General features: G+C 39.7%; 6 protein-coding genes across 6 annotated transcripts; 4 read left to right on the top strand and 2 right to left on the bottom strand.

Moving 5' to 3' along the window:
* Window positions 1–35: 35 nt before the first annotated feature.
* Window positions 36–2,593, bottom strand: LOC101306040 (probable receptor-like protein kinase At4g39110-like). Its single transcript, XM_004298537.1, has 8 exons — window positions 1,903–2,593; window positions 1,761–1,808; window positions 1,541–1,663; window positions 1,346–1,456; window positions 909–1,133; window positions 719–834; window positions 367–627; window positions 36–278 (listed from the first exon to the last, which is right to left on the bottom strand). Exons 1-8 carry the CDS (start codon window positions 2,591–2,593, stop codon window positions 36–38), a joined length of 1,818 nt encoding a protein of 605 aa, XP_004298585.1.
* Window positions 2,594–4,188: 1,595 nt separating this feature from the next.
* Window positions 4,189–5,980, top strand: LOC101310020 (equilibrative nucleotide transporter 1-like). The gene is made up of 2 exons (XM_004297590.1): window positions 4,189–4,865; window positions 5,021–5,980. Exons 1-2 carry the CDS (start codon window positions 4,325–4,327, stop codon window positions 5,749–5,751), a joined length of 1,272 nt encoding a protein of 423 aa, XP_004297638.1. The 5' UTR covers window positions 4,189–4,324; the 3' UTR covers window positions 5,752–5,980.
* A 3,237-nt stretch (window positions 5,981–9,217) lies between these two features.
* On the top strand, window positions 9,218–11,241 carry LOC101305753 (putative F-box protein At4g09190-like). Its single transcript, XM_004298536.1, has 3 exons — window positions 9,218–9,579; window positions 9,644–10,526; window positions 11,077–11,241. The coding sequence occupies exons 1-3, from the start codon at window positions 9,218–9,220 to the stop codon at window positions 11,239–11,241; spliced, it is 1,410 nt and encodes a 469-aa protein (XP_004298584.1).
* A 302-nt stretch (window positions 11,242–11,543) lies between these two features.
* On the bottom strand, window positions 11,544–15,030 carry LOC101309725. The gene is made up of 6 exons (XM_004297589.1): window positions 14,535–15,030; window positions 14,278–14,430; window positions 13,731–14,130; window positions 12,843–13,517; window positions 12,151–12,740; window positions 11,544–12,053 (listed from the first exon to the last, which is right to left on the bottom strand). The coding sequence occupies exons 1-6, from the start codon at window positions 14,757–14,759 to the stop codon at window positions 11,802–11,804; spliced, it is 2,295 nt and encodes a 764-aa protein (XP_004297637.1). The 5' UTR covers window positions 14,760–15,030; the 3' UTR covers window positions 11,544–11,801.
* Window positions 15,031–21,310: 6,280 nt separating this feature from the next.
* Window positions 21,311–23,216, top strand: LOC101305463. The gene is made up of 6 exons (XM_004298535.1): window positions 21,311–21,767; window positions 22,126–22,171; window positions 22,302–22,396; window positions 22,495–22,766; window positions 22,940–22,976; window positions 23,133–23,216. Exons 1-6 carry the CDS (start codon window positions 21,417–21,419, stop codon window positions 23,214–23,216), a joined length of 885 nt encoding a protein of 294 aa, XP_004298583.1. The 5' UTR covers window positions 21,311–21,416.
* LOC101309441 (ubiquitin-like-specific protease 1D-like) lies at window positions 22,669–26,186 on the top strand. The gene is made up of 11 exons (XM_004297588.1): window positions 22,669–22,766; window positions 22,940–22,976; window positions 23,133–23,212; window positions 23,331–23,363; window positions 23,475–23,570; window positions 23,792–23,894; window positions 24,366–24,463; window positions 24,983–25,105; window positions 25,221–25,329; window positions 25,417–25,524; window positions 25,607–26,186. The coding sequence occupies exons 4-11, from the start codon at window positions 23,332–23,334 to the stop codon at window positions 25,748–25,750; spliced, it is 813 nt and encodes a 270-aa protein (XP_004297636.1). The 5' UTR covers window positions 22,669–22,766; window positions 22,940–22,976; window positions 23,133–23,212; window position 23,331; the 3' UTR covers window positions 25,751–26,186.
* Window positions 26,187–26,192: the final 6 nt, after the last annotated feature.

The following is a 26,192-nucleotide window of genomic DNA, read 5'->3' as shown; positions in this document are numbered from 1 at the left end:
CAGTTTCAAGTCAGGACCTGGTGCTTTCAGCTAGGCTATTTCCTCGATTTCAAGTCTTGATTGGTCCCAGCAGGCGGAAATGACTCCATTTGAGTTGAGATGTGTAATGCCTTTTCTAGTCTCGATACCACCTCCTCCATGCGTGGTCTTTGTTGCTTTAGTCCTGTGCATGACAAAGCTAGTTTGAATATAAGCTCAAAGGCTACTACTGAGTACTCCCCGTTAAGTTTAGGATCAGCAAACTGTATGACATCACCGCCTCTTGTGAGACCTCTTGCCTGAAGAGCAATGACATGGAACAGAAGAGGAATCAGTAACTTGATATAGTTAGATTTCCAGAAATGTGGAAGGTATTGACTTCCTCACCATCTTATTTAGAGACATTAGTGTGTTGGAATTCAGATTGATAACTCTGCGCCCCGAGATAAGTTGTAGAAGAACTATCCCAAAACTGTAGACATCTCCTGAAGCATTTACATGGTGATTCTTTCGGTACTCAGGATCAACATAACCAAATGTACCTCTCACTTCGGAGCTGACATAGGACTGTCCCACGTCCATAACTTTAGATAACCCAAAGTCGGACAGTTTGGCTTGAAAGTTGGCAGTGATGAGTATGTTTGTTGGCTGCAAATAAGAAATGTGACAAGAAAAATTGCTTGAAGAAAAGAAAGGACAGAAAAGCAGAAGATAAGGCAGATATATAGGATACGCTTACCTTGACATCACGGTGAACAATGCAGCCTCCCTGAAAAGTATGAAGAAACCAAAGACCCCTTGCACTGTCAATTGCAATCTCAAGTCTCTGAATCCATGGTAGACTTCTATCTTTTCCTGCAATCATCTATCAGTTGGCTATGACAATGGTAGAGAATTAGTGCTTCAAGTATTGAAATATGGAAACATACCAAATAGCCACTCCGAGAGGTTCCCATTGTGGCACAGTTCATACACCAGGAAACACTCTTCTGTATCCTCGCAATGGCCAAGTAATGCTACAAGGTTTGGATGTCTAACATGTGAAAGGCTTGTCACTTCTCTTACAAATGTCTCGATGGAAACATATCCATCGTTGATTATGTGCTTGACTGCTACTTCAATCCCATTTAGGAGTACACCTTTGTATACCTTTCCTGGAATATTATCAGAAGGGCATCAGATTTGTGGAAAAGGTTCCTAATTCAACTACCAGTGTCCAATTTACCTTGTGTTATTTTTCGTTTCACTGCAAACCATCTAGCGTGTGAGGTCTCAAAAAGTTCAATTCTTCGAGAATTCTCTTCTGTTCTAATCCGAATTTCCAATAGCAAAAGTTGTTTAAATACTGAATCAAAAAGGTTCTTACCAGCTCCACCTTGGCCAATGAAGTTCGATGCATTCAAATTGTTGGTTGCTGCATAAATGTGCTTAGTTGATATTTTGAGGCTGGATTCTTGAGTCAGTGAATCATACGGTGCTGTCCAGTTAAATAACAAGGTTTCACAACATTTCAATAATTCTAGGTTTCAAGTAAAAATATGAACTATCTGGAGACATGTACCATCTTCTTTCTCATCTTTTGCAATGGAAAAGATATCTGGCTTCTTTTTCTTGCACAAGGTCCACATAGAAATAAGTACTATTACAGTAATTCCTGCTAGACCACCAAATAGAATCCATAGACCTGACGATCGATCTCAATAAATTAATTAAGACTACCAAGAAACATAACTGCTGGAAAATTAGAATATAGAACTCAAATATATATCTATATATATTACCTGTGCTCAGTTTTAGAAACCTGCTTTTTAATCCAGTGTGCCGCTGATCTGCAATGGGAAAAAAATGCAAACTTTCAGCTGGAGTTTAAGTAACATAAATAATCAACAAGTCATCTTTACAGTGAGATTGACAGGTGCCTACCTCTTAAATCTGTAAATATCTGATTTCCAAGGCATTGATAAATTGCTTGAACCCAATTCTTATCATGAATCCTGTTGCTTGTTAAAGACAACAGAACTGCAAAACCACATATATTGGCTTCAAGTTTTGATGACTCCCTACTATGTGATGATGCAACAATCTCTTCCCACCTTCGCAAACAAGCACCGCAAGCCTGATCATATATTCCAGCTGTACCGAGAGATCTACAGTCTTCATCTAAATCTTGCAATGTGCTACCTAGGTTATGAACAACATCTAGTTTAGTATAGTCAGAGCAACCACCGCCTCCACTTGTTAGCTTCTGGATTCCACAACTGAAAACATCACTTTTGTTACTCTTCATCCCCTCTAAGCAAGTTTCTTGCCCTGTTGAATTTAAGAAGAGCTGTCTTGCAGTGTGGTTTGCTCTGTGTCCCAAGGCAGATAGGTAGTCATCGAAAGCTGCTCCACAATTACAATTACTGACAAACCCTCCCCAAGTACCTGCGTCACAATTTGAGCTACTCCAAGATGAAGATTGTTGAATATCAAGGACACATACTGCACTAGGGGATTGTGAGAAACCAAAATTCAAGGCAGTGAGGAACACAAAGACTAATATCAAAAGGGGTGGTACTTGGCTATACTTAATTTGACTATAACCAAGGAAAATCAAGATGAGTTTAGCCATGGTTGCGGTCTTAATTGAGACAAGTAGTGAATATTAGAGTAGATATAATGTTCTCCTTCAACCGGCCAAGAAGAGACTCTATCTAACAATAAGACTCTGCGAAACTATGTGCTTCTGAAAAAGAAAAGATAGATGCTGAAAATTTCAAACCAGGTACTTAGATATCTGGAATCTTTACAGAACCTACAGGATATGAAGATGGTATGGGGATCATAGGCATGGTATATGGATTTTGGTCATATAAATCAAGGAGGTTAATTTCTGCTCAACAGACGGCTGTGACATAGAATATACTCATTAATTTTAATATAAGCACTTGAGATGCCATTAAAGGAGAAATTTGTAGTTATTAGGAAGTTGGAATAATGGAATGTGTACAAGGCAAATGGCTGTACTAGAGAAGCTGGTGAGGTCATATAGCTGTTCTATGCCATCAGAGTTGATTATGCAGGCCATTTTCAGTAGTAATCGAAATAAAACTAGTATTTAAGAACCAATGCCATCCTCAAAGAACATTTTATTGAATTTTAAAACAGGTAATGCCAAGTCTTGAAATCTCAAAGAGATTGTGAAGTTAAAGGAAGAGACATACAAATAATGAAATAAGATAAAATGCTGGTATATTACTCCTGCTGCTTATATCTCATGGCAGTAAAAATTCATTTCAAATTGTAAGAATCCAAGAAACTTAACCTTGCAATCATATCTAGAGGTAAACATCTTTTGATCATTTGAGACAAATATGCTGCATCCAAGGCAAAGACTCTTGACTTTAGTATCGACTTGGAGTTTGGATCATGGCCCTTGATGCCGCTATATGATCACTTTCATCTCTATCATTGACAATGATATAATTTTTCACCCTAAAGCAATCTATAATGTAAAAACACTTCGTAGAAATCGCATTTCCAAAATACTATATCCTGTAAAACTGGATTTTGTTGGCTGCTTCCATATCTGATTTGACTCTTGATTACCCTACCAAAAGGCCAAAGATGATGCCTTCTCAAACGTTGGTCATGGCAAATGAGGAAAGGTGCCTAATCATTTCAAAACTAGAGCAAGTATTTGGGCTGTCATGAATCAAAATGGTCCAACTGAATACCAAAAACAGGGTTTTTCACAAAGACATAAATCCAACAGTTTAGCTTCAAAACAAGAAAATGTCTGCTGGACTATGGTTTCCTAGGAACCTCTTGTCCTAAATTGGTAGCTCATCCAACTACAGCAATATGTCAGTGTAGATAAATTCCATGTAACGACTAAACCAAATTTAAATTGAAATTACATTCTCATTGCATAAATGCATAAAATCAATCCAAATAATGTATCGATGTGTTAATGTGACAACATAACTTATCAAAACTCACCGTCTTTAGTAAAAACAGTAAAATCAATCAGTAATTGTAGCATTTGAGTCGTTTATTCCGCAAGAACAGCCGTGAGAAGAAGATCGGAAACCCCTCTGGCCAATCCCTTGACACTCAAACTTCAAAACGCACATGTTTTTACTCTATAGGTTGGCCACTCCTTCACTCCAGAGACTCAATTATTAGCCCAAGTGCCCAACTGCCACAAAACGACACCGCTTTGCGCACTCCTACCAGACTAGACTTCCATCACCAGAATATCCTCGTGAAAATCTCAACAGAAAGCAAACCAAACCTTCAAGCTTTGAGCCTTTATCACTCCAAACCCAGAAACCCATTGAGAAACTCGACCCGATTCCCGATGGGTTTGGCCGCCAAACCCGCCGAAGAAAACTCCGAATCCAGCCTCCTCCTCCCCACCACAGCCGACGGCGCCGCCGCAGCCAATAAAGTCCCAAACGACCCATTCAACCTGACCTACATCATCTACTTCACTCTGGGCCTCGGCTACCTCCTCCCATGGAACGCTTTCATCACCGCCGTCGATTACTTCACCTACCTCTACCCTGACGCCAGCGTCGACCGCATCTTCTCCGTCGCCTACATGGTCGTCGGCCTCGTCGTGCTTGTCATCATCGTCTTCTACGCCCAGAAGACCGACGCCCACCTCCGGATCAACCTCGGCCTCGGCCTCTTTGTCGTGTCGCTGCTCATCGTGCCTGTGATGGACTTGGTTTACATCCAGGGCCGGGTCGGGTTGTACGACGGGTTCTACGTCACGGTTGCGGCGGTTGCGCTCTCGGGTCTAGCTGATGCTCTGGTCCAAGGCTCGCTGATCGGCGCGGCTGGAGAGTTGCCTGAGAGGTATATGCAGGCGATTGTAGCTGGCACTGCTGGATCAGGTAAGATGAGATGATAATTTTTTCTAGTTTTATTCAAATCCCGAAGTGTTTTAAGTTTGTTACAATGATTATTTGTTAGGAAGCATATTGAATGGCTGAATCATCCTGCAATTTGATTAGAAATTTAGAAATTAATGTTATGGTTTGAAATACAGGAGTGCTTGTTTCCCTTTTGAGGATCCTAACGAAGGCGGTGTATCCACAAACTGGAGAGGGACTGAGAAAGAGTGCAAATCTTTACTTTGCTGTGGGGATAGTGGTTATGGTGATATGCATTGTTTTCTACAATGTGGCACCGAGGATTCCGGTTATGAAGTACTATGCAGAGTTGAAGATTCAGGCTGTGAATGAGGAGAAAGAGCTGAAAGGTCCTCTGACGGGGTCTGCGTTGAGGTCAAATCTGTGGGAGATAGTTGGGAGTGTCAAGTGGTACGGAATCGGCATTCTCCTTATCTACATTGTGACTTTGGCGATATTTCCAGGGTATATTACCGAAGATGTACATTCTGAGCTTCTCAAGGATTGGTACGCGATCATTCTTATTACTGGTTACAATGTGTTTGATCTGGTTGGTAAGGTTCTGACTTCAGTATATCTCCTTGAGAACTCCAAGGTTGCAATTGGCGGCACAATTGCCAGATTGCTATTTTTTCCTTTGTTCTATGGGTGCTTGCACGGCCCAGCATTCTTCAGAACAGAGATTCCAGTGACAATACTGACTTGCCTTTTGGGACTTACTAATGGCTACTTGACGAGCGTGTTGATGATTTTGGCTCCCAAAGTTGTCCCATTACAGCATGCCGAGACTGCAGGGATTTTGATTGTGTTATTCTTGGTTGTGGGTTTGGCTGCTGGTTCAATTGTATCTTGGTTCTGGGTCATCTGATCTCAAGCAAATTATATCATATCAAAGACTCAAACCTGCTCTTGGTGCAGCATGACACAGTTGGGAATGGGAGTTTGATTTCACTTTCTTGCCATTTCATTTCTCCTTCTGTACATCTGTCATCTGTGTAACTCAATTGTTAACAATGTTGTTATCTTGTTTCCATGGAATGTAAATGGTCCATATGAATTAGGGGAGTGTGGATGTTGCTTTATTTGCGCTATCGAGGGGCGACTAATATCTACACTGACTTGAACTAATATGGAGCAGCAAAGATTTCCTAATCAACATAAAGGCGGTGGCCGGTGGATACGTGAAGGGCGATCCGTCGTTTTATTGCTTTCCCTTATTGGATGACGGATTCATGGGTTTTCCTTATCCTATTAGAATTTGGTTACGTAGTTTAGCTTTGTATATAAAAACATGTCTATCATAGATCAAAGAAAAAAAACCCTAGCTTGCTGTTTCGTTTCTCCCCGAGTACATGGAAAAAACTGACGATAATTGCAACCTGCCGAGTGAAATCATATGCTTCGAAATACTCCCAAGGCTACCGCGAGCATCTTGATGCACTTTCGGTGCGTTAGCAAATCATGGAAAGCTCTCCTCACTACCGACCATGTCTTTTGGAGGATCCATCGAAACTTCCACCCCCATAACACTGGACATCTCCTTTTAAAAGCTCGCTCCGGGTCCGGGTCCGATGCTACCCTGAAGTAGTACCTTCTCCTCGTCAAAGCCAGCCAAGAAGGAAATACTGCATCACATGTCACTGACCTTGTGACACCTCCCTGTTTGCTACACAAAATGAGATAGCTAACGGCTTGGTATTAGGGCACTCCATTTACAATTCCGTTTATATTTTTAACCCCTTCACCCGAGAGTCTGTTGTTGTTCCATATCCTACTTTCCAATATATAGACTTCTATTTCGGCTTCAGTCCTCGTACGAACGAGTATAAGGTTGTGGCAACCCAAAATATTGCAGGTCTAGTAGGGTTTAAGATTTTCACACTAGGTCAAGGTTCATGGAGGAACATGGTGGTAGACTGGCATCACCTGCCATTCGTTCATCCTCCACCTTCGGACTTCTGGAATAATACTGTATGTATAAATGGAGTCCTTCACTGGTTGGCTTCGAGTTATGAAGCTATATATGCTCTTGACATTGGAGATGAGAGGTTAAGAATCATACCACTACCTGCTGAATGCAAGTTGATCCAAAGACGACACAAAAAGATTATTGAAGTGGATAAATGTCTCTGTATAGTACGCGAGAATATGATAGTGTGGATTTTGAAGGACTACAAATATCAAGTGTGGGTTGCGGAGACTATCAAAGTTCCCTACTATATACGTTGCCGTACTTCTTCCTCGCTTCAGTGTAGCAACCACACAGGTGATATTGTATTTGACGTTTCGGCATTTGCAGAAAATCATCCCCAATTATATGACAGAAAAAGTAAAAGCTCCCGGCAGAGAAATCATTTTTCCCAAAATGTTGTGTGATCTTGGATTGAGACTAAAATATTCCGCTGTTAGTTTTGATGATTGTGTTACTCCCTTAAAATGAGAACCAATCCATCGACATTTTAAGGATATTATTTCATGAATAGCTTGCGGGAAAAGAGAGAGTGATGGATGTACTTGAAGATTACTACCGATATTATATTAGTGAGCTTTTCAATTAATAAATTTTCATACTTTGGTTGAGATGCGTTCAATATATATGTGCACAGATGCAGCAGATGGTTTTACATTTTGAGCACATACATGCAAACTTCTAAATAGTCACCAAAAAGAACTAAAATCAAGCTCAATCTAGCTAACATCTCTTGCTCCTTTTTTTTGGTAATCTTCATTAAGATCATACATCCAAAATGATCTTCAACCAGATTGTATGTTGCACTATATATGAGCAAACAGCAAAGAGAGTTGTTGTTTTGAGATCTCCAACTGTGTACGCACTTCAATTTTCATAGTTGCCTACAAGAGTAACGTGTACGACGTCTAAACACTGAACCTCATGAGAAACCTAAGAAAGACACAGATTTTCATTGCTCTGCATCAAAAATCAACAGTATGGAACAAAAATTTGGCATTGAACTTCCCATGCAGCATGTATATTACCACTAGTCAAATGGTGTAGCACGTGAACCACTCCTGCGTTAGACTATTATTATTTGGGTCAGAAGAATTAGATTGGAGGGACAACTAATGTAAGGGTCACCATAGATTATGTAACTATCTAGTAACTATCCTGTAGCTATTAGGTAACTTTCTGGTAGCTATGAGGTAACTATCCTGTAGCTATTAAGTAACTTTCTAGTAGCTGTCAGCTAACTGTGCAGTAGCTATTAGGTAACTTTTCTCATTATACTAGTAGATGTTGCAACTTAGAGTTGTAGAAACATAGTCATTGATTGTCGCCCAAGGAAATAATTTCAAATGGTCATCTGAGTAGTTTCAAATGTATCATTTGTTGTTTCGCATCTTTATTTCGCTACTAAAAGGAGGCAACTCACTACCTCGATTGTTGTTTTGATCAAGATCTTGAGCTTGCCACTGCATTTTTGTACCTACTGATGCATCCCATTTTCTTGCTTTTTCTGTTTGTTTGTGATTAAGTTGTTCAGCTATAAAGCTTATCTGTTCTTATGTTAGGCTTTGGAGTGTATAGTACTATTGGAATGTATAGCATTGGACATAACTTGACTCATTTGAAGCATTGAGATTGCACGAGTACTTGAATAGTCATAGATTTCTATATTTGAATCTTTGGTAGCCCAAAGAAAAAATGCTGCTCCTAATGCTGCTCCCAAAGAAAAAAAGTACAAGATACCCATGATCATATCACTATTTTCTCACTTTCAGAATTTTGCAAAAAACTTGGAAATCCAGTTCACAAAGACTAGTTGTTATTGCAGGTTGCTGATAATCTTATTCTAATGTCTCTGCTTCATAGCTTCAATGATCTTCGAATAGAATTCCCAATCAGAGTGAGTAGTTGTTATTCCTGGCTTTCCAAATGGATTCTCTTTAACTTAAGTAGTAACATCATCAGCATCTGCAAGTCCCTCCAAGTAAAGCCTCAACTCACCATCAGGACCTGATAACTTAATTTGAACATAAATTTTTCAGGGTATACATGAATTTTCCTCAAAATACAAGACAACCTAGTGACGTTTTGCTCACCTAAAGCCTTGTCATCAACTTGGTCAATCTTGTATTCATCTGGAAAGATGGCTGTGTGAGCCTGAAGAGAAACCAAAAACAAAAATTAATGGGCCTTGCGGGTTAGGGGGCCGAACCTTAAAAAAAAGAAAGACGGAGCATATCCTGGTCTAGTGGGGTACGTAATCGAGTCCCAATAGGAATAGGATTATAGGAATAACTTGCTTAATTTCTCTAGCTAGGCTAGGTTTCATATGCTGATCCCTATATTATATATGGAAACTAACTTGGAGATGGAGAGGGCACAGAGAATGAAGAGCGGCAACAATAATGCAGAGCTGAGAGTAGTGATGGATCTATTAGAATTGCCTTTCGATATCCTCCTAAACATCCTCTCAAGATTGCCGGCGGAATCACTTTTCCTCATCCGAAGCGTGTCTAAGGCCTTGTTAAACATGGCTGATGACCCCTCTTTTGCTAGAGCACTAAGTCACAACGTGCATCTACAAGTGCCGCAACTTATGCTTTTCGATGATCATGGAGGATACTATCGTTGCCCTGCAGGGACGATTCAACTTTTAGCATCACTGCGATCTATGAAATACGATGGCTGCAGGGACTTGACAGAAGGCCGACATGGAATTAATAGACAACCGCGAGTGGTCGTATTACCAAAACGATTTTGTCTTCTGCAACTTGTTTTTCCTGAGAAAATGCAGATATGATGGTGGTGGAAGCCCTTGCTTCTTAGTCAATCCTCTTAGGGGAGGAGAGGTTCTAAGACTTCCAACATTGAATAAGTATTCCAATGTAAGAAAGGACTGGTATGGTATGGGATTTGATAGTCTAACAAACGCACACAAGATTGTTCGTGTTTCCAGAGTTACTAATGATACAGAGAGCCGTCTTGTTACCCAAGTTCTTGTATTAGGCGAGAGCTCATGGCGAGAGATACCTTCGGTTCCCCCTGATGACTTGAATTCTAACATTAATGCGAAGAACGCATGTGCCAATGGAGACATGCATTGGTTAATTTGGTTAATTAGAGAGAAGAAGGGAATTAGTGAAGAAACATACCACATAATTTCTTTCGACTTCAAGAGAGAAGAGTTCTATTGGACTCCTCATCCCTTGTTAGAAAGCTCGAACGTACGCGTCGAGTGGACAAAGTTACAGTTGCTTACTCTAAGAGGATCTCTGGCCCTGGTGTGTGCTCCATCATCAGAAGCTGGGACGGCGGATATTGAGATATGGGTGTTGAAAGATTATGATAAAAAAGAGTGGACGCGAGATTACATCATAAACAGCAAACATTTTAGTATTCATGGTTCTTGCCACGAATGGGAGCATGGCATATTTTTCGATACGAATATGGATACAGTCTTTGTGGATCTCAATTGTTTTTCTGTGAATCGTATAAAATACCGTGCTACCATCTTGAGCTATACTTGGAGCTTGGTTTCCTTGAAAGAATATGGCAATTTGGTTAAAGATCTAGCTGAAGAACCATCAGAGTATGGAGGCCTGGAAAGTTATAACAAATTGACTTATACTTTCGATAGGCACATTCTGAGAAATTCTACAATTCATCAAAAATATAATGTATTTCCTAGCTAGCTTGTTACATTTATATCTGCTGCATATTTACGATGATTTGATTCTCTTAATTTAGAAAGGAAGGAAACCTGGCTATTGCTTTTAGGTATATCTAGTGAAGCATTTCAAACATTGATGGTCAAAACAGATTAGTCTTTCTTGTCGTATGAGGATGACAGTGCTGCTGGGGGTGGAAATAAACAACAGGAAACTAAGGCAAGCACCATATATGCAGTCCATATATTTTCTCCTAATTCTCTTTTAGCTATTCTCATTCTATGTACTTAAATTTATTATAAATGGCTCAGTACTCTTCAATTTTTTCTCCCATTCAAACCAACTAGACTAGCAAATCACATCAAATCTAAGCACAACAGTACTAATCACTAACAATTCCAAACCGCGAACCGAAAAATCACAATGCAAATGACTAAATAGGCAAAGCCAAACGCATCAGCCATTCTATAAGGCATTAAGATCAAATCTGTGGGAGATAGTTGGGAGTGTCAAGTCGTATGGAATCGGCATTCTCCTTATGGGTGCTTACATTCTTCAGAACAGAGATTCCAGTGAATGGCAACTTGACAAGCGTGTTGATGATTTTGCTCCCAAAGTTGTCCAATTACAACATGCTGAGACTGCAGGCATTGTGGATTGTATCATATCAAAGACTCGAACCTGCTCTTGGTCCAGCATAACACAGTTGGGATTGGGAGTTTGATTTCTCCTTCTTGACATTTTATTCTCCTTCTGTACATCTGTGTATCTCAATTGTTAACAATGTTATCTTGTTTTCATCGAATGTAAATGGTTCATTCTGGATGTTGCTTTACTTGTGCTTCATGAGCAGGAAAGATAACGGAAAATTGATGATGAAGTGGCATCATGCAAAATGTGGGGATAACCCGTTTTTCAATTATAGCAAATATTCATAATTCCTTCTGTAAACTTCTTAATTGTTTCAAAGACCTGAAGATGACAGTGTGCTCGATTAATCCAAACACATCTTTCCAACAGCTAATCAAGATCAAACATAACTTCTTTTTCTCTTCATTTCACAAATATTTTATGCAGTTCAAGACATCAAACTAGACAAGAGTTGCCAAGAGGACATCTAATTGATTCTAATCTACAAACAACCCAAGGAAGCTACGAGACAAAAACGGGTTTATTTGCTCATATGCTAAATGCCTTTTGAAGCAATACAAAAGGAAAAATGTGGTTTAACCTTTGAAACAGGGGAGGTCAATGGAATAATAATACTGACTACATGGACCAACATCATGATCTTGTTTTTGAAGGTAAGCCTGTCTCTACCTTCTTGATTTCAAAGATAAGCATCCTCCACATCTTGAGAACAAACATTTCAGCTTCCTCGTCTAAGATGGATTGAAGCAGCTGTAGCATGCGTTCTGCTCCTACATGTTCTTGAGTACTAGATACGATATAATCTACCAGTGTGGTTTCTTCTTCTCCAAGAAACTCTGTGATCTTCCTTGAAATCCATGGTTTCATCCTCTCATGAAGTGCATGCTGTAAATACAAATGCATAACAGTAATGAGAAATCACAAGACAATTAGGATAGTAATTAATTTACCAAAAACCTAAATGGGATAGGTTTGAGCTTACCTTTTCATAAATAGCCCAATTGATTTCATATGAGAATAACTCCTCTTTGGTCTTCGGAATCATATCAATCAGTTGTTTTGCATCCAAGAGCTTCTTCTTATCCATTGTCCTTGGTTTATCCCGTGCATGTTCCCGGTCTGTATCACGGTCGATAGTCTTCTCCTTGTTCTCATCTCTAGTTCGATTACTGTCATCATCATTCCTATCCCTGTCCCGTTGACTCGACCTGTCATTAGCACGTCTATTTCTCTCCTTCTCTGCATCGTACTGCTCTTCTTTAGAACCACCGGTTGATAATCGCTTTGCAAATTCTGCCGCTGCAGCCAAATTTGGTGGTGCTTGCCCAGAAACAGCGGGTTCAACAGCCTGTAGTTCTTCAGTTGAATAGTCAATAGGGACCAGGGGCCTCATCTTTTTGTCCTTGTGCGCATCATCATCCTCCTCCTTGAAAACAGAAGGAACAGAAGCACGTTTCCCAGAGCCAACCAAACCAAAACCCAACTTTTTGGCTGGGGCACTCCCACTCTGCTGGGGTTCTGATGTCATGGCTGATTCATCCCCAGTGTTCCCGTTTTGTAAAGTCCCATCACCTATTTCATCAGGCAAAACACATAAGTATAAATGAAAAGGACATTAAGAAAGGGGAGTGGAAAGGATGAGTAAGGCACTAACTTCAAAAGTATTTTGCATACCTATATGGTTCTCATGACCAGATCCAGTGTCATTGTCCTGATTGAAGGCCATATCTTTTGATTCCACACAAGATTCTTCCGCCAAATCAGCCTTTTCTCTTGCATCCATGGATGAAGCCTTCAGTGCATCTCTCAGTTTCTGTAGCTGCTTTTCCTCATCAGCCCTCCTGTTGGCCTCAGCAATTTCTTCTTCTTCTTTTAATCTGTCAGCCAAGTCCTCTTCCTTCTCCCTTTGTTTCTTCTTCTTCTTCTCTTCCCACGCAGTCCTCCGCCACCTTTTTCTAGAATCTTCTTCATCATCATCTTCTTCATTGATCACTTCTTTCTTCCGTTTGCGTTCCCATTCTTTCTCCCTCTCCTTTTCCTTTTGCCGCTGTTTCTGTTTCTCCCTTTCCCTATACTCCCAATCTTTGAGACATTCTTCAAACTTACGTTCTGCATCCTCAAATTTCCTTCTTTGCTCTCTCTCCTTTCTTATCCGTTCTCTCTCTGTTTCTCTTTCATATCTTTCAATCTCACGCTCCTTTTCCTGTTTCACATCTCGCTCTCTGTCTCTTTCTCTACTTTTATCAGGCTTTCTACTCCTCTCAGGTGAGCTTGTTTCAGGCCTATCCTGCTCATTTTCTGCTTTGTTGACACTAGTTGTCTCCTCATCATTTTTATCTCCAGAAGCATCTGAAACCAAAATTAACTTAGAAAACTGGCACTAATAAAGGGCTGTAAACAATACCAATTATTCTCAAGTACTCAACATATTACTAACACAAACAGTATCCAGTATGATGATAAGTTAAAATCTGGATCTTTACTATTTCTTATCTAGTACTCAACATAATGCTAACAGAAACAATGTCCAGTATGATAGTAATTGAAAGTTTGAAACTTTACCATTTCTTGCCATATCCACATTAGGGTCTCCGTCCCTTGAGTTAGCTGGAGGCTCTGAGATGGAATTCCCAGGAGCAAGTGGAGGTGGTGGAGGCAGAGGATTCGTTTTTAATCTCTCTTCTATCAAGCTTGTAAGCTTCTCCAAAGCCACCCTGTCAGCTTCCTTGTCTTCATCCGTCACGATCCCAAAGTTTTTACTGATGCTCTCTTTGTTCCCTGAATTATTGTCCTCCTCCTTTAAATCCACAACAGAATTTGGAACTACAGTCTTATCAACGGTACTCTGACCCTCTTTCTCATCTCCCTCAGCTTGACTGTCTTTTAGCTTCTTTGTGTTTTCAGCAGTTTTCTTTTCTACAAACCGCTCCAGATACTCTCGTGTTGCTTGTTTAACATTTAACTGTTTTAAGTTTTACAAAAATTTCAATATAGAGAGAATTAGTAACCGAATTTTTTATAAAGTATAATATATATAAGCAGGATATGGTTTCAAAAGTTATATGGCAATAACAACGAAAAGATAGCTGTAGTATGAATTATGACATACCACCAGCTCCTGCCCATCAATGTTGAATTTACTCAGAAGGCGTAATGCACGAAGAACCCCTTCAGCAGATTCAAATTCACAAAACCCAAAGCCTCTAGGAGTCCCATCTGTGGGATCTTGAGCACGCTTCCAACTCTTGACAGGTCCGCATAACTTAATAAAATGTAAAACCATTAGTGCTTAGAAACGTAAAACCATACACCAAAGGAATAAGGTTTGATATAAAAGAACAGAGATCACAGAGTTTGATGATATACCTGAAGGAGATATAAAATGAAATCATTGTTTACTGTTGGGGCTATCTTGCCGACAAAGACAGTTGTTTGTGGTTTCTCAGCTGGAGTAACACTAGGAACAGCTGGCCTAACAACAGGAGGCATAATGGGGCGAACCCCAGGAATTCCCAGCATAGGAGGGCGCTGTATAGATGGAAGCATACCAATTCCTCCAGGTGGCCGTGAGGGAAAACCAGGTCGAACCATTGTAGGATATGGAGAGGGATAACGAATAAGTCCTACATAAACAAAACCAAATATCTCGCAAAAGCATCAGAGCATGTTTGACATAACAGTAACACCAAATAACCATTCCCCAAACTATACGTACAAAAAATATATATATGACAAGTTGACAATAATAATTAATATTTGTTACCACACGTTAAAGAATATTAGAGATGGCAGCACAGGCATTTCAGCTATCACCAGCTGAATAGACATCCTGAGGGAGAAATTAAGAGAACATAGCATTGCGTTCAAAAACCATGTATGAGTAAATTGTGCTTACCTTGTGCATCCACTTGCACAATGGTAGTCTTCGGAAAGTCCCATCGAGAAAGTGCATATTTTGAGATACAAGTAAAATGAACATTTAACCGTAGGATGGGTGATTCTAATATTCAAATACAGTCTAACGTCTCTCAAACACTAATCAGCAGTTGATGCAGTATGAGAGCAAGAAAAATTCAAAATACATGAATTCAACAAAAATGCACAAGTAGAAAAGAAAACAATCAAACACGTACAGATTTTAAGATAGAAAGATAAATTGATTGATAGATAATTAAATAATTGGATGGGTGCTGGATGGGCATGTAACATATATTTATATGTGCATACATCTATCGATAGAGAGACTGCAATTGGAAGGATTGTGATACCTTAGAAAACAATGCCAATGAGCACTCAGTTGCAAACATTGTCTGCTTCGTGGAAATTCATAGACCCATGACAGGGAAAGTATCCTTAAACACTACCAGAAAGAAATAAACACGACATAATACAACTTTAGCACGACCAAAAAAACTATAAACTGTGTTCCGAATTGGGAACATCATTTTAACTCCAAGACCAATTTGAGCCAACATAAAATTTAAAATATGCATACCAAAAAACGAGTTGTAGGGGGGGAGTTCTCAAAGCATTATGAGCAAGCCTTCCAACCTTTCTCACCGTATTCAATCAAGACACTGTAGGAGAAAACATCCTGTCATCGATACCCTTAATCGTCTAACACACTGCCAAGTCTTTTTAACACAACTCCGCACTCTAACTCTGCTCTAAGTTACACTTCCCACTACGTTATACCATTAATCTCAATTCATCATTGACTACTTATTTCGCATATTCAAGCATTAACGTGGCACCTAAATTTCTTAAGCAACACATAACGAAACAACACCCAGAAATTACATTACCAACACCAACACGCAACGAAAATCGACAATGACAACGGCGAAAAACAATAAAATAATATAAATTTGACAAAACATATAGGCAGAAGAGAAGCGAAAACCCACCAGGTGGAGGAACAGTGCCCTGCGGCGGAGCCGAGTAGCCATTCGGCATCGGCGCGTAACCTCTCATCGGCTGTTGCATCTGATAATGCATCATATGCTGCGGCACCGGCACCGGAGCGCCGGGAACCGAGCTCACGCCGGGCGGAGGGACGCCGGGAGTTTGGTAATTCGGCACGGGAGAGAACTGAGGAACCGGCCGGAAAGACGGCGCGGCCGGAGGAGCGGCGAAGGCGGCGGAGACCGGTTGCGGGGCGTAAGAGACTGACGGCGGCGGGAGAGAGACTAGAGGCGGATTGGGATTGGGATTGTTCAATTGGAATGGGGTGGAAGCGGGTGGGGGATCGGGTTGCTGGGATTGGGGAATCGGGTTATCGGGTTGGGGACTCGGGTCTTGGGTCGTCGGAGCGGAAGGATCGTCGGCCATGGTTGCGGAGGAGAGTGAAATCCAGGTTGAGATTTGGTGCCCTAGGAGAGAGAAAGGGAGAGCTTTATGTAGTTGGGGCCTGTGGGAGGTGAGAGTTGTATTTACAAGTAGAATTTGCTTTTTTTTTGTGACACGTGGCGCATTTTGATTGGTCCCAGTTTTTGAACGGGCCATTTCAGGCTCCGGTGACGGTAGTGTTTTCTGTATTGGTTTAGGAAAATACTTCCGGGTTGGGTTAGCTATAACAAATCGATGAAGAGAAATTTGGGGGAATTTGGGCCTTGTTGGGTATGCATTTTCTCCTTCTTACTTTGTTGACATTGTGATATACTACTCGATGAAGAATTTGAAATAATACTTGTAGTTTAAGTAATACGTAGTGTCACGAGTTCGCGTCTTTACGCGGGTAATACAAATTATTGAGCTGTTAATGGTAAACTGTTTGTTTATGACCGTTATTAGTTTGGTGGGACAGTTTAACTTATAGTTTAGGTAATATTTGTGCGGGTTTGTGCATTCACAAGGGTGATACGGATGAATGCGTCATGATTGGTAAATTATTTGGTTTGGTTGTTTGAAAAATGGTATTCAATAAATCTTAGACCGCCGTTATTAGTTTCGTGACAAACTAATTTATAGTTCAAGTAATACATTAGGTCGAATTCATGAAGTGAAGTTGTATATGTTTGTTTCTATCGTAATTCTCTATTCCATTACAATTTACAAAGCAGATACTAAATCACTATACATGCTACAAGATACACCCAACTGCGATCTAAGTCACTCTAATGCCTAAGTCAGTGTTTAGTATAACACTAGTTTTTCGGCATAGTAACAACTTAGAAGTGAGAGTGATTACAATTAATGTTGGTAATTGGATATCTTTGATGAATTTGAATGCTTCCAAACAATGTGGGACAAATACCCACTAAGACTAGGTTATCCTTCTGTTACTCCTCTTGTATGCACTACTTATTACTTTGTTAGTCGGTTTGGCCCAGCTTCCCTGACCTTATGTAGTCGTGGGCTGGGCTCACATGCTTTTGTAGAAGGTGGGCTTGACATGGTGACCTGGTGGCTATTGGGTTTGTGTGTGGTTTAGAGCAAGATGTATGTTAATAATTCTTACACAAACCCATACTATTCAAAAACTCACTAAGCGCTATTAGGGCGGATGGTTGCCTTGGAGCCCCTAAAAACCGCTTAGGGGAGTTAGGCGGTCTTGTTTTAGAACTCTGATCAGTGGTCGAAACTCGCTAGGCCCTACTAGGACTGATGGTTGGTTTGGAGGGCCTAGGCTTCGTCAAGGCAAGTAGCGCGACCTTGTTTTAGAACATAAACATGAATATGAAGAGTCAAACTCTAATACCCGATATCTTTGACGCGTTTATTAACACAACATACTCAAGAATGCATCTCAAACTTTGGTACCAAAATAGGTAAGCAAATCGCGGCCTCTCTAGAAATGGTATCTGTTTATTCCAAGTAAATAAACATATTCTATTAAAGATTTTAAATAAAGAAAAGTTAGGCCTTTAGGATCGATGTATGGCCTCAAAGAGCTTAAAGGATGCACACACAACACACTAACACAAGCCCAAGGCAATAGTACAAAAGAAACAAGAAATTGACGCACACACAACAAACTAACAATCTCCAGTATGATAGCAATAGAAAGTTTGAAACTATACCATTTCTTGCTATATCCACATTAGGGTCTCCGTCCCTTGAGTTAGCCGGAGGCTCTGAGATGGAATTCCCAGGAGCAAGTGGCGGTGGTGGAGGCAGAGGATTCGTTTTTAATCTCTCCTCTATCAAGCTTGTAAGCTTCTCCAAAGCCACCCTGTCAGCTTCCTTGTCTTCATCCGTCACGATCCCAAAGTTTTTACTGATGCTCTCTTTGTTCCCTGAATTATTGTCCTCCTCCTTCGAATCCACAACAGAATTTGGAACTACAGTCTTATCAATGGTACTCTGACCCTCTTTCTCATCTCCCTCAGCTTGACTGTCTTTTAGCTTCTTTGTGTTTTCAATTTTCTTTTCTACAAACCGCTCCAGATACTCTCGTGTTGCTTGTTTAACAATTAACTGTTTGAAGTTGTACAAAAATTTCAATATAGAGAGAATTAGTAACCGAAATTTTTATAAAATATAATATATATAAGCAGGATATGGTTTCAAAAGTTATATGGCAATAACAACGAAAAGATAGCTGTAGTATGAATTATGATATACCACCAGCTCCTTCCCATCAATGTTGAATTTACTCAGAAGGCGTAATGCACGAAGAACCCCTTCAGCAGATTCAAATTCACAAAACCCAAAGCCTTTCGGAGTCCCATCTGTGGGATCTTGAGCACGCTTCCAAAGCTTGACAGGTCCACATAACTTAATAAAATGTAAAACCATTAGTGCTTAGAAACGTAAAACCATACACCAAAGGAATAAGGTTTGATATGAAAGAACAGAGATCACAGAGTTTGATGATATACCTGAAGGAGATATAAAATGAAATCATTGTTTACTGTTGGGGCTATCTTGCCGACAAAGACAGTTGTTTGTGGTTTCTCAGCTGGAGTAACACTAGGAACAACTGGCCTAACAACAGGAGGCATAATGGGGCGAACCCCAGGAATTCCCAGCATAGGAGGGCGTTGTATAGATGGAAGCATACCAATTCCTCTAGGTGGCCGTGAGGGAAAACCAGGTCGAACCATTGTAGGACATGGAGAGGGATAACGAATAAGTCCTACATAAACAAAACCAAATATCTCGCAAAAGCATCAGAGCATGTTTGACATAACAGTAACACCAAATAACCATTCCCCAAACTATACGTACAAAAAATATGTATATGACAAGTTGACAATAATAATTGATATTTGTTACCACACGTTAAAGAATATTAGAGATGGCAGCACAGGCATTTCAGCTATCACCAGCTGAATAGACATCCTGAGGGAGAAATTAAGAGAACATAGCATTGCGTTCAAAAACCATGTATGAGTAAATTGTGCTTACCTTGTGCATCCACTTGCACAATGGATTGGGGAATCAGGTTATCGGGTTGGGGATTCGGGTCTTGGGTCGTCGGAGCGGAAGGATCGTCGATCATGGTTGTGGAGGAGAGTGAATGTTGAACCCAAAAACTCAAGAACAGAACAATAAAGCTTGTGTGAATACCTCAATATTCATAATTAACAAGTACTGGCTTATATAACCTTACAAAAGAAACTGAATAATAAAACAACAACCCACACACAGCATAACTCTAAATGCGTGGTACATGATTGCAGGAATGAGTCAAATACTAACTGCATGTCCCTAATAACTAATAACTAGGACTTATTAACAAAGTGAAACCTAACAAACCCCAACAGTGAAATCCAGGTTGAGATTTGGTGCCCTAGGAGAGAGAAAGGGAGAGCTTTATGTAGTACTAGTTGGGGCCTGGGAGGTGAGTTGTATACTTGTATTTACAAGTAGAATTTGCTTGGTTTATGGTGGCACATGGCACATTTTGATTAGTCCGATTTTTGCTTGTTTTCTATATTGGTTTAGGAAAATACTTCCGGGTTGGGTCAAGGGTTAGCTATAACAAATCGATCAAGGAGGAGGGGGAATTGGGGGAATTTGGGCCTTGTTGGGTATGCATTTTCTCCTTCTTACTTTGTTGTTTGTGCATTCACAAGGGTGATACGGATGAATGCGCCATGATTGGTAAATTATTTGGTTTGGTCGTTTGGAAAATAGTATTCAATAAATCTTAGACGACCGTTATTAGTTTTGTGACAAACTAACTTATAGTTCAAGTAATACATTAGGTCGAATTCATGAAGTGAAGTTGTATATGTTTGTTTCTATCGTAATTCTTTGTTCCATTACAATTTACAAGGCATATACTAAATCACGATACATGTTACAAGATACACCCAACTGTGATATAAGTCACTCTGATGGCTAAGTCAATGTTTAGTATAACACTAGTTTTTCAGCATAATAACAACTTAGATGTGAGAGTGATTACAATTAATGTTGGTAATTAGATATCTTAGATGAATTTGAATGCTTCCAAAGGATGTGGGACAAATACCCACTGAGACTGGGTTATCCTTATGTTATTCCTCTTGTATGCACTACTTATTACTTTGTTAGTCGGTTTGGCCCAGCTTCCCTGACTTCATGTAGTCGTGGGCTGGACTCACATGCTTTTGTAGAAGGTGGGCTTGACATGGCGACCTGGTGGCTATTGGGTTTGTGTGTAGTTTAGGGCAAGATGTATGCTAATAATTTTTACACAAACCCATACTCGTTACACGCTATTAGGACGGATGGTTGGCTTGGAGCGCCTAAAAGCCGTTTAGGTGGGCTAGGCGGTCTTGTTTTAAAACTCTGATATAGCCAAGGGTCGAAAACTCACTAGGCTCTACTAGGACTGATGGTTGGTTTGGAGCGCCTAGGCGTCATCAAGGCAAGTTGCGCGACCTTGTTTTAGAACATAAACATGAATATGAAATATGAAGAGTAAAACTCTAATACGCGATATCTTTGGCACGTTTATTAACACAACATACTCAAGAATACATCTCAAACTTTGATACCAAATAGGTAAGCAAATCACGGCCTCTCCGAAGATCGTATCTGTTTATTCCAAGTAAATAAACATGTTTTATTAAAGTCTCTTAAATAAAGGAAAGTTAGGCCTTAGGGATGTATGACCTCAAAGAGCATAAAAAGATGCACACACTAACACAAGCCCAAAGGCAATAATACAAAAGAAACAAGAAATTGACGCACACATATGTAGTGTTGGAGCAGAGCAACACAGTGTGACACCACCACCGCTTTGACCCCATTATTACCAGAACACGAAAAAGGAGAGACCCTTTTTTAGGGCTCTCCCCCATTTTTCATTGCATGGAAGGAGAGAGAGCCGAGAAGAAGAGGCCGCTTGCTATTGACTTCAACAAGCTCTTGGATGGCAATGACGATTTTGACCCGCCGGAGGTTCTCAGAGTGAAGAAGACCAAGCCCGTCACCATCGCCGCCGACGAGACACCGAAACGGGCGGCGATGGGCGGCGGCGATGAGCTAAGGGATGAGGAACTTGAGAGGGTGAGCAATAAGGACCTGGATGATTTGATTGGGCGGCAAAGAGCACATGTGAAGATGTTGGCTCCAAAATTGCCAGACAAAGGCGAAAAGCTGAGGGTTCGTTTGAAGAAAATGGAGGATGAGCAGCAGAGGAGGATTGAACACCCAGAGAGGGTATGTGAGTTTTTTGGGTTTGTGTAAAGTTTGAGTCTTTTTGGTTGTTTTTGTGTGTTTGGGTTTTGTCAGAAATGGAGGAAAATTTGATGGGAAAGTTTTGATTTTTATGCTTGTACTTGTTGTGTTAAGATCATGTATATGCTAGATTGATGAGCACAGCTCTGGCATTGTGATTTTTTATGTGTTTTTGGGGAGACCAGACTGATTGCTGTGTCATATTGAATAGTATGGGTTTGTGTAATGCTGCTTCATGTGGGCTTGTAGTTGGAATGTTTACAGGTTTAGTGTTGTGAATTCTCATGTGGAGTACTTATCGAGACAGGTTCTGACTGTGTTTACCTTTTCCATTGAATAGTATATCAGTATGGTGGAGAAGCCTACCGGAGCGACCAGCTCTGCAGGTACGGTTCTTTTATGGACATGCTCTTTCGTTTAAGACCGTGCACCTGAATTTGGTGTGATTAAGGACTGTTGTATATCATTTTCTGTTTACGAGAGTTCCTGATTGAGAAACCTGAATGTGACTCCTAGGTGTTTCTAGTGGCTTCAGAGAGGAGGCTACATCATCTCCAGGCGAGCGAGGGGCTTCATTTTTAAAACTCTTTTCTCAAAAGCTGGATGACGATGTAATGAGCTTCACTGTGTCTTTTTTTCTAGTTATATTGAAGGGCCTGCATCATTTTCTAATGTATTTGCTTCAATCTATTGTTAATCTATTAAGCAGAGAGATTCTAACAAGGGAAATGCATTTGAAAGAGAATTTTCAACTTTGGGTCACTGCAACCGCCAGAAAAAGAACAATAATGGAGCATTCGTGCCAAAGGGGGCACAGAAAAGTCGATCTTCATCAAGACAATTCCCTTTTCAAAGCCCTAGCAACTTCTATCGTGATAAAGATAAAACTTCTCTCTCAAATGGTGATCGTAAAGGCAAAGCTTCTTCCAATAACTCAGGTTATCAGTGTGAGGAAAACTCCTCCAGCAGCTTTGCAAAAAAGTACTGATCTTTTCTTTACCCGAGCTACTTTACATTTCTAGTATTTCCTTGAAACTTTCTAACTGTAATGCTGGTAGATTGGTATTAGATTATGCTTCCTTTGCAGGCGTAATCAGCTTGGATGAATTATTCCAATTTGATTTGATTTGTTCTATTTTTCTTTTCTCTGGCAGGGAGGATCATTATCAACTTCGGAATAGGACCAGGAAGGTACAACATTAGTATTGGATTTAAATCTACAATTTAACTTTCATCTATCCCTTTTCAACTTGGAATTAGTGGAAATAGCACAAAGTTGTCTTGTTGGTGACATCTATTTCAGAATGGGATGTATTTCATTTGCTTTCATATTTATTGTTACGACAGAGTCAGACCATTTTACTTGTGGATGAGGAGGAACCTGAGTTCACAGACACCACAGAGCAAACAGAAGAAATTCCTGAGAGGTAACTAGAGCCTCAAAGTTGTTGCTTATAGTGCACTATGTTTCAGAATTCACCGATATTGAGTTCCATATTTAGCAATAACCTATTTCTGATTGTATTTAATTTTTTTTTTTTCTAGCATGAAAGACTCCAGAATCTACTATCCATCAAGGTAATACTGTACACACGAATAAAAAGTTTGTAGATGTGTTAAAATTCCTCAACTGTTAAAGATTTATGTGATATTGCTCATGGTGTGATATATGGTGTTTCTTTTATTCAGGGATGATCCACATTCCGTTGAAATTTGTTATGCAGACACTAAGTGCCTTGATCCTCAAAGCTACCTGACATCAGCAATTATGAATTTCTACATACGGTAAACTGAATATGATATAATTGCATATTTATGTACCAAAAAGTAATGGATATGTATCTATTATAATGTGTATTCATATCAGTATTGTTCAAGTGTTTACTTTTCTTCATATTTGCTATAGGCAGTAGACGTGGTACTTTGTTCATTTCAGTGTACTTGACAGGACATGTGAGGCCCCATTAAGTGAAAGTATTTACTCACCATTGGGACCTTTTGATCAGGTATTTGCATCAACAAGCATCCCCTACAGACACGGGAAGTTGTGCATTTCATTTCTTCAATACCTTTTTTTACAATAAGCTCAAAGATGCTGTATCAGAAAAGGTAGCAGTTTATCTTGGTTTCTTTAAAATAGTTTGCTCTTCCATAATATGTCTCTAGCTGTTAACTTTCCTAAGTCTCTTTCACTGGGTTTGCTATAAATTTGGTAGCAACTGGAAAATGAAAAGGTCAATAGTGACGGTCCATATTGTATTAGATATTTAGAATCCATTTTCATGTTCTTAGGCTTGAGGTGCTTGACCAATCTTGATTATGCAAGTCCTAAAAACACTGTTTGCTATTTCTTACTATCTACTTTCTCTATGTAGTTTCAAAAACAATAGGTGGAGACTTACAACGCGTTGCAAACAAAAATCATACCAAAAGAAATGTTGATCATGTCACTGAATAGGAAAACTATTATGTATATTCCTGTAAAATCAATGTTCATTTATTTTATTGAACATCTGTCATACAATGGCCGTGCCCGTTTTCTTCCATTTTATTTTCTCTCATTTTGCTTGCATTATGTAGGGAGCTAACAAGGATAACCGCTTTGTCAAGCTTAGAAGGTGGTGGAAGGGTGTTGATATGTTTCAGAAGGCTTACATACTTATTCCTATAAATGAAGAGTAAGTTTCTTCGGAAAGTATGAACTTATAGGATAGCCGATAGTCCATGAGCATAGGAACTCTATAACCTGAATTATGTCTTTGACGTTAAGATGTTATGTGGCTTGCTGGTTTGCTGATTTTGTATTAAGTTCACAAGAACGTGGAAGAAGCCATAGTCTTGCAAGTGTGCAAATGATAGGCTGAATTGCTAGGTTCGACTTCTGTACCAGGATTATTGGTACATTAAGCATGAAATAGAGTTAATAGACGATGCAAAAGGACTTATATATGTGTTCTGGTTCAGCATTTCAATACTCAACAATATCTAAGTGCTTTAATAAACAGATGTCATTACCTCTACCACTATTGCTGCATGCACTTTTACATGGTTCTACCTCAACTAAATGAGCAACTTGTCAGATACTTTGATATAACATGCAGATATTTGTAGTTTTGTTCAGGGTATTGTTTCTGCTTTCAATAGTCTTTCTTTCTACCACTCGTCTTTAACTACGTTATGGTGTTTGATGCATCCAGCGTTCATTGGAGCCTTGTCATTATCTGTATCCCTGACAAGGAAGAAGAATCAGGACCACTTGTTCTTCATTTAGACTCATTAGGACTCCATTGTAGCAAATCCATTTTTCGAATTATTAAAAGGTTAGAAACATATGTCCTTGCTGATTCATTTAGCAATGATCACATCTTATATCTACTCTTGTTAGGGGTTTCAGTCATTTATCATTCACGAGTTTAATGCGAATTTGGTATGCAGCTTTTTAAAAGAAGAATGGTGCTATTTGGATGAAGTTGATATTTTAGATCTAACAGTTTCAGACTGTTGGAAACGACTTCCTGACCATATTGAGGAGAAAAGACTTCCGGTAATTTCCGTCCTCAATGCCTTACATATCTCATGGAATTTCTACTAGTTCTTGGTTTAAAGCTTACCTCTTTTCATTTTCCCCCAGGTCCCGCAACAGAAAAATGACTATGACTGTGGTCTTTTTGTACTCTTGTTTATGGAACACTTCATAGAAGACGCTCCTGAAAGGCTAAAAAAGAAAGATTTATCAATGGTACACTAATTTGTTATTTAGTTCTGTTCTATATGGTTGTGTTTTTTATGATCTTCCTGATTATCTACTTTGAAATTTCCAGTTTGGCAGGCAGTGGTTCCAACCTCAAGAGGCTTCTAGGTTGAGAAACAAAATCCGTAAGTTACTCAAGGAAGAATTTCAAAATGCATCCAAGTCTAACCGCTCTAAAGAACCTTCTCCTCTGAGTGATGGTTCTGAAGAATGAATCGACACATGGGAGCCTTTCTGAATATGCACACAGTTGGTGCATGTTGCAATCAACCGCGTAAATGATCTTTTGAGTTTAGCAACTGGGAAAGTTAGTTTCATGATAGGGAATACCATTGCTCAGGAAAAGGGCATAGATCTTAGTCATTTACATTACTGACCATTTTTGGCAAGCTAGAATCCTTGTTTAGGATGAGGCTTCAAGTGTATAGTAGGAAAGTGAAATAGTGATGGTCTTTTCAAGGTAATCTTTACCATGTACATTGTAGCTGTTAAGTTGAGATGCTGTTTTTATAAAAGCAATTTCCGGCGGTCAGTTTGCAAGTGTTTTTGCCTTTATCTGTAGTTTTCAGTCTTTTACTTCTGCAGCCATTACGTTGTTACGGCTAATGCTGAAACTTGAATGGACTGTTTGTACTGTGTAGGCCGTAATGTAAGTA

This window comes from Fragaria vesca, linkage group LG4 (genome assembly GCF_000184155.1).
Source record: "Fragaria vesca subsp. vesca linkage group LG4, FraVesHawaii_1.0, whole genome shotgun sequence".
Classification (NCBI taxonomy): domain Eukaryota; kingdom Viridiplantae; phylum Streptophyta; class Magnoliopsida; order Rosales; family Rosaceae; genus Fragaria; species Fragaria vesca.
This window is presented reverse-complemented; position numbering and strand designations above follow the sequence as displayed.